We start from the raw sequence: 7,845 nt of genomic DNA, 5'->3' as shown, positions 1-7,845 counted from the left end.
ACAACATTCTTGTTGTGATTAAAATGTATTTAATGAATTCTTTGAAGTGAAGCAAACATGATATAAAGAACTCCCACTACCCTTTCATGAAAAGATTTGTCTTAGTTGGAAGTCTGCACTTGGTTGAAAGGAGGCTGGGGACTATAATAGCAGCAGCATTCACACTGGGGCAAATTGATAGTGTGATCTAGTTTTCAGACTCCCTTTTCAAGTTTTGTTCATTCTTATTCAACTGGCGCTAATGAAAGTTGTGTGTAAAAGGTGTGTTGTTATTTACTGCTCAATTAAAGCAATGGATTGCAGATATGGTAAGTCAAGGTTTAGGAAATGGAGTGTTTAAGTCTGAGAGTGAGCAGGATTGAGATATGTGAAATGCTTCTGATCTGCTCTTGTCTGTCTAGTCTACATATGAGTACAACATTTGTCTCACACAAGGAATTTAGGCTGCCTCCTGAGTGGCCTTTTGCGATAGTTTAATTTTCTTCTGAATTGACAGAAGCCTTAAAAGTATGAACTTCCATTTTTACCTGTGAATGACCATTCTTATAGTCTGGAGTCTTGCACTCAACTTGAGCTTCACTGGAAACTTTTCAGAATTAATCTTAGAAAGACAAACTTTCTTTGTTTGTGCCAGAGCTCTTTACAGAAGTTTGGAGGAGGTAGATGCAGGCTATACCTCATGTATCCTGCTGAGACTTTTTGAATGTAGAAATAGAAATTTTGGCTTCATGTCCATTGTTATATACAGACTACTAGCTGGGTGAAAGATTTTGTATGGCGGGATTAAAAAAAAAACAGGTCAAACTCATCTGTTTAAGAAAAAATTGATTTTGATGCAATATTTCTTTTCTTTTCCTTTCTCTTTCATTTCATTTCTCTATGATTTTTTTAAATAATAAAAATGAAAAACTAAAGAAAAAATAAAACATGACATTTCTCATTTTCAAATCCTGAAAAAAATGTTTGATTTTTCTTTATTTTACCTTCCCCTAATTCTTGTTTCTCTATCAGAGAAGAGAAAATATAATTGCTAAAGAGGAAAAAACAAAACAAAAAAGATTTCCTTTGTCATCTTTCCTTCTTTTCAGTGGGGGAGGTAAGAGTGGGACTTTGGCAAGAGTAAACAAATTGGAGATAGGGAGTGAATCTGGAAAGCAGTATATTTGATTTTTCTTTTTTAAAAGGAAACACAAAGCCATTTGGTGTGATGATAATTTTTACCAGACAGCCTCAATCTGAAATGTTCTGAGTGGTTCTTTTTACAAAAAGAAAATTTGTTTTCTTTGACCAGCTCAGAGTATTTCTTGCTCTTGTTTCAAATGTTAAGCAATCTTTTTTTTTCCTTATGCAGCCAGAGTACGCAAATATATGCTTTTGGTACATTCCACCAAGCTTAAGAAACATGAAGGAAGGAGCTGAGTTCTGGGAGAAACTTCATCATGTGAGTTGTACATGTACAGTGTATGTGTAGCTTACTGATTTATGAATGTATCTAGTGCTAGGAAAAGAAAGGAAATAGATCGTGAATGTACCCGCCATTAAACCATCAATAGAATGTTGTTTTAATCTTTAGATAGATGTTGGTAGGATTTTTAAGTTTATTATTCTTTCTATTTAGACAGGGCTAATTAAGTTTCTTTCTTCCTAATGTAATAGATGTAGACAATTATACAAGTTTTTAGCTTACTATCAAAGCTGTTAGCAGATGGCAGAGCTGAGAAAAGATGAACAGTATTGTCTGCATTTCTTGTCTAGACAGCATATTCATTACCTATTTCAGACACTTAACATTGTCCTTGGGACTTGTCTTGCATTATCAGTGGATAATGTAAGCGAAGAAGTGCTTAAGAATACATTTCTGATGTTAAGCAACCCATCAAGGAATTAGCAATTGAATGGGAGAAATGTAATGGTTAGCTTCTTGCTAACATTTGTAGCTCTGAGATGTTAGTAATTTTATAGAAAAGCATATGTCCTTTGATCAATATGTGAATTAACTAAAGAGGGACTTGTGGTTAAGATTAATTAGGAAAGCAATAGAAACTCTGATATTTGTGTATTACTGGATAAGTAACTGCAAAGCAGTGAGGCAACCTGATTGTTTCTCGCTCTGTGGAGGCTTGGTTGTGTTTTGATTTACATTTTTACATCTGCTAACTAGACAATTGAAACTTGAACTTGAGTGTTCTTATGTAAATCCCAAAGAAGTATTTTTAGAGCCCATCGCTTCCCGGCAGTACTTGCTTCATAGGAAGATCTTCTTTGAATTAAAGCACAGTGCTGTTGCCTTTGAGCGGCAATTCTCAGGTAGTATAAGTCAGCACTGCTTCATCCAATACAGCAGAACTCCACAATGACTGAGGTTCTAGTCCAGAGCTCCTATCTCCAGGAGTTTATAGACTATATGCAATATACCGTGGCCTCAAGCAGGGAGAGGTGAGGTTGAAAGATGGGGGGTGGCAGGGAAGGGATTTCCATATGCCAAGTTTTCACAAGGCATCATATGCATTGGTGTCAAATCATGATGAACTTTTCATAAGATACTTCCATTCTCTTTTATAAACAACTGTACAGTGTCGGAGATCAGAGCAGTGGCCGGTCAGCTACTTACTGACTCCCACCCGGAGTCGTAAAACTGTCGCCTCAACAGGCGGGTAGTGATGGATGAGGTGAAATTAACCAGGCACAGACGCGTGTTGGTTACAGAAATTTGTTTATTTACGTCGCTCAGATAGTGACGCGCGACGCAGGCTGAGCCTTTGTTCCGTTGCAGTTTTTCCAGTTATAGCGATTATAATCAAGCGTATGGTCTCAGGTTACAGCTAACGATACAATGATTACGATCAAGCGTACAGTTTCGGGTTATAGCTAACGATGACGGACGTGGCACCGGGAACGAGCTATCGTGCCTGCAGGGCTTTGATACGTCAATATTATGCTGACGGGAAGCTATTGACAGCTGATCAGACTGTCAGTTTACTCTGATGATGATCTTAGGTTTCTCCTTAGAGATTTCCACAGAGGTCTCCCAGAGTTTCTCCGACTTGGGCGGAAGTTGCTAAACTATTTATAGACAGAGGTGTCTCTCAGAGATATCCAATGATGAACTGCTAAATGGAATCTGTAATAGGATAATAGAATTCTCAGGCCAGTTTCAAGTTTCGTTTCTCGTTTGTGACGTGGGCATAAATTATATACAGCTCTCCACCAGGATTTTGTTTTAACCCTTAGTTGATCAGATGATGGTCTGAATGGTATCTCTTGCAAGTGACATGGGCACTGATTAATTTGGTTGTGACATACAGTAGCTTCTCAAGGTAATAGTACTTGTGCTAAGACAATGCACAGAAGGAGCAAGGTCATGATTGCCAACTTACTCTGCAAGGGTCTTTGTACATGCAACAAAATTGGCCTTTAAAGTGGCTTAAATGCTTTTTACACCACTATAATGGCATTGCTGGTTGCACGCTTGGTGGCATATTCCGCTTTAAATGACTTCGTAACATAGCAAGATAAAACACCTCCGAGGTGTTTAGTTTGCTACCTAACAAAGTGCAACAGTGTACAGGGCACTGGAAGCTGCCGTGTTTGGGGAAGCTCGGGCTTGGTGGGCTTCCAGCGCCCCATGCACTGTGCCTGCTGCCTTCTCCCGCTGTCAGCACACCAAGCTGCCCTCCTGCTGCTTTGTCATGCTGCCCCAGGGGAAAGCCAGCCATTCCCAGGTGGTGGGAAGGCAGCAGGGATGATGCAGGGGTCCTGGAGCTTACCTGCCTCTCCCATGGCAAGGGCTGGGGAATTTGCAAGCTGCTTCCAGATTGCACAGTCCCTGAGCTGTGGGGGATCCTGGTGCTTTCCTCCACGGCAGCAGCAGCCCCCAGGCGGCACCCTCCCACTAGCACCTGGCCTGGGCAGTCCTTGGGGGCACTGCACGGGGGCCTGGTGCTTCCCACCGTGGCTGCGGTGGGGCCAGTGCTTCCCTCTGCTGTGGGAGAGGCAAGTAAGCTCTAAGGATCAGGCCCCCACCTTTGTGTACATGGCATGGGGGTTAGTTCAGTTTAGTCCTCACTAAATTGAAACGGTGGGTTTTTAAAAACCCACCATTTTAATTTAGGGAGAACTAAACCAAATTAAACCCCCATCATGTATACAAGCACTCCAGCTGCTTATATGGCAAGGCTGGAACAGTGAAAAGGAATAAAGGGATATGGATAGAACTGAATGAGCAGCATTTAGCACATGAAAAGCCCTGAGGTATAAGGATGCCTTCTTATGTCCAGGTCTCCTTGATGTTTCCACTGGAACATTGCAGCTCCATCTCAGGGCTGTGATGTAATTGGCACAATTTAACCTGTTCCATTAGCTTTTATTTTTATAAATACGGTGAAATACTTGTGACATTGACATGGGATCCTAATGGAATTTGAGGGAGGAAAAGGAGGTGATAAAATACCCTGGTGGAAGGATGTTCCTTGCCACCTGAACCAAAAACCAGCACCATAAAAACCACTTCCTTTTCTGTTCCAAGTATGAAGCATGTTTCTTTGACTTTGCCTTTTTGAACATAAATACATAGTGATATGTAGATTTAAAAATATACTTCCAATAAAAAAAACAAAAAACCAAACCCATACCACTGCATGCATTTCTCCCCAGGCAAGGAGAGGATGCCAGATGAAACAACTGACACATTACTAGAAGATGCTTAGGCACTCCAATGATAAGCCCAAGGTTATAGAAAATAAGTGTTTTTCCCTTCACCTTCCCACTACTCCAAGGGATAAATCTGGGCAGAAGGTGCAACAATGAGTGAGAAGGGGGGAAAAGAGGTTCAAAGATTTAAAAATCTGGGGTTCACACTTTAATTTACCACCATCTATTTGAAGTTCCTACACAAATTCACTCTATTGGCAAATGGTTGCCTTTTATAAAGCTGCTTGGACCCAATCCATCATTGTTCCATTTCAAGGCTAAAAAAATGTGGAAAGGGAAAAGGTAGTAAGAAATGCCTTCCTTACTAAGAAGACTTAAAGAGATGAACAACTGAAGACAGCAATGTATTGCCATTATTCAGGGTGGGGATGCATATGATCTCTTTTGTAACTTCTGGCACTTCCTGAATATCTGCATTATTTCACGACAGTGAACATTAAAAGAAGATAATTTACAATCTGGTATTTCATACCTTGCTAACACAGGAGTTATTCTATTCATGCAAAGATCAATCGTCTACCTTTCGGTTGACCTGAAAATCTGTGAATGAGTAACAAATGTATCTCTGAAAGCCCATGTGCTGTTCATTGATTTATTAAACTGCATATGCAGCAATAATCTCTGAATACTATTATATCTCCTAAGCTTAGTTATGTGAACTTAGTGCTTGTGAAAGATGTTAAACTCACAACACTGGGCTCGGACCCCAGGTCTTTCTCAAAATTGTTTACAGAGGCATAAAGTAACCTTAAGCCGTTCCTGCATCCATTCTAGTCCTTTCAGTCCACTTTATGAAGGGATTGTATCAGGGCTGGTTAAGACCTTAATGTGATATTTCATTATGATTTCATCCCTGCAGTTGCTCTGCATGACTTTTTTTTCTTAAAACATTGTTCCATTTCAAGGCTTTACTGTTTCAGCACAAAAATAGAGTGCAATCTTTAAAAAAGATTCATAGTATACAGAAGGGCATAGAAATGGAGGAAGGGAATGGATTTTCTTTGTCTCCAGAAGAAGATTCAGTAATGTCAATGCTAAAGCATCCAAAAAAGATTTTAGAGAATAGAAAATCATGGTGCTGGACTGTTTAAAAAAAAAAAAAAAAAAAAAAAAAAAAAAAAAAAAAAAAAAAAGCTAATAAGAATTATTAGTAAGGTGAAATTCAGCCTGTTTGGGGAGATTCAAAAACTTTTAAAACTATTTCTAAGACTATCAATGAGTACTGAAGGGATCTTAAGGCCCAGCCTTTCAGTGCTAGATGTTGTATACCCACAGTGAGCGTCCATGTCTTGAAGAGCCTTGCGTTGCTGTAAGTGCTTCTAAATATCCATTGTGCCATTGCGGCAATTACATCACCTTGAAACTATTGCAATACTTAACACACACAGCAAACTAAAGATTCAAGCAAAATGTCTCTCTAGGATAAATAAATAAATAAAATAAAAGAAGAGGATAGGAAGGATTGTTTTCTTGTGCTTTTGGGTTTTTAGCTTCAATAAACTAGCATCCTGGTAAATGGGAAGCTATTGTTACACTCCTCAGGAACCATAATAACTTTCTAGTAATGTTTTTCATGGCAAAATAAGGGCAATCACTTCTAAACAAGAATTGATGCAACTCATTGGGTGAAGTGACAATCTTGAGTTGCTTTGCTAGTAATGTATATGCCCCCTGGTGGTACTTCTGTTCCTCTGTTTTGCAAACACACACCTATAAATAAAATGTGCACATTTTAAAACAGAGACAACCAATGGAATTTAAAGGCTTTTAGAGGTACAGTGAGGAAAGAAAATTGAAAAAGGTGGCACTTCGTACCAGGTGCAGGTAAAGGGACAATGGAAATCTGAAACGTCAGCCCTCTCCAAGTTTCCAGTTGTATCATTTAATAACTACATATATTTATGGTTATTTTTACTGATTAAAGGGACCAGATCCTGCCCCTGTTCAATTTTGTGTATCTAGAAGGGTAGAGAGGTGCAATTTCACTTTATCATCTCAATACAAGATACAGAATTACCATAGCTTGTTCCTGGGCACGCCAACCTTTGAAGCCTTCTGACTTGGGGATCAGGAATCGCTTGTTGAGGGTTCAGCCAGAGCATGTGACACCGTGACTAGTCCACTAGTTCATGGCTGTGACCAGCCATGCCCTTGGGAGGCATTATCAGTTGGGACAGTCATGAGCAGGCTATAGTCTGCTCTAAACACTGCTTAGCTTGGGGACAGGAGAAGTAACCATCTTTCTTGGGATCATAGGAAAGTAGGGCTGGAAGGGACCTCATGACGTCATCTAGTCCAGGGGTGTCAAATTCATCGAGCACTGTGGGCTGGGTGGAGGGTGCAGAGCTGGTCTGCAGGCTGAACTGAACCCACAGACCAGCCCAATATACCAGTGCTAGTGCACAGGGATGGTCTGGTGTGGGCGCCTTATGCAGTGCGTGTCCTTGATCAGCCCTGCATGCAGCACAAGTCATCCCCAGGTTGGGCTTTGCACATGGAGCCAACATGGGGCATGTGCTGCAGGGCATGGGCCCTGTGCCCTGGCTGCAGTGCATGGGGATGGTCTATGGACCCATTCAACCCCAGACCCAGTGTGCAGGACCAGTCCAATGTGGGTGCCCCAGACCAGCCCCCTGTGCTGTGTTCAATATCCATGGCACAGGGTCCAGCCCCACAAGTAGCACACAGCATGCACTGTACCATTTCACAGGCCTGTGCAAAGCGGCTAGTATTCGCTTCAGATTTGGCCAATTTGGGGGACAGTGATTCGATTAGGTGATTCGAATCACTGTCCTGAATTGATTCGGCGATACGGCTGCTGCTGAATCTCCGAATCTCTGAATCACCCAGGACCATCCCCTACCCACTCTCCCAGCCCAGCAGTGGCTGCCCTGCCCACCCCAGCTCCTGGCACTTTGAAAGAAAAAGCCCTGACTCAATGGGTGCTGCTGGGCAGGGGGGGGCAATCCCCGCTGTCCCCCACTGCTCCATGCTGCCTGGGGTGCTCTTGCAGAGCCCCCCAACAGCCCCCCCTGCTTTTCCAGCCCCCCATAGCTTACCCACCCGCTGTGGATCTGGCCCTTTAAGAACTCTCCCCCCACACACTCACAGTTCATGCCTGGTGCGGGGGGGGGG

The 7,845-nt window shown here is 41.8% G+C and overlaps 1 protein-coding gene across 4 annotated transcripts in view; it reads left to right on the top strand.

The window, feature by feature from the left end:
* GADL1 (glutamate decarboxylase like 1) overlaps positions 1 to 7,845 on the top strand; it is a 106,069-nt gene that overhangs the window by 48,458 nt on the left and 49,766 nt on the right. Inside the window, exon 13 of one of the 4 annotated variants that reach the window (XM_025211782.1) lies at positions 1,352 to 1,441. The exons of the other annotated variants lie outside the window; for them this stretch is intronic. Within the exon in view, the coding sequence (XP_025067567.1) occupies positions 1,352 to 1,441 (90 nt within the window). The remainder of the gene's footprint in view (positions 1 to 1,351; positions 1,442 to 7,845) is intronic. 4 annotated transcript variants of the gene reach the window in all.

This window comes from Alligator sinensis, unplaced genomic scaffold (assembly GCF_000455745.1).
Source record: "Alligator sinensis unplaced genomic scaffold, ASM45574v1 scaffold181_2, whole genome shotgun sequence".
Taxonomy (NCBI): domain Eukaryota; kingdom Metazoa; phylum Chordata; order Crocodylia; family Alligatoridae; genus Alligator; species Alligator sinensis.
The sequence above is the reverse complement of the archived record's forward strand: the minus strand, read 5'-3'. Positions and strand labels throughout refer to the sequence as shown.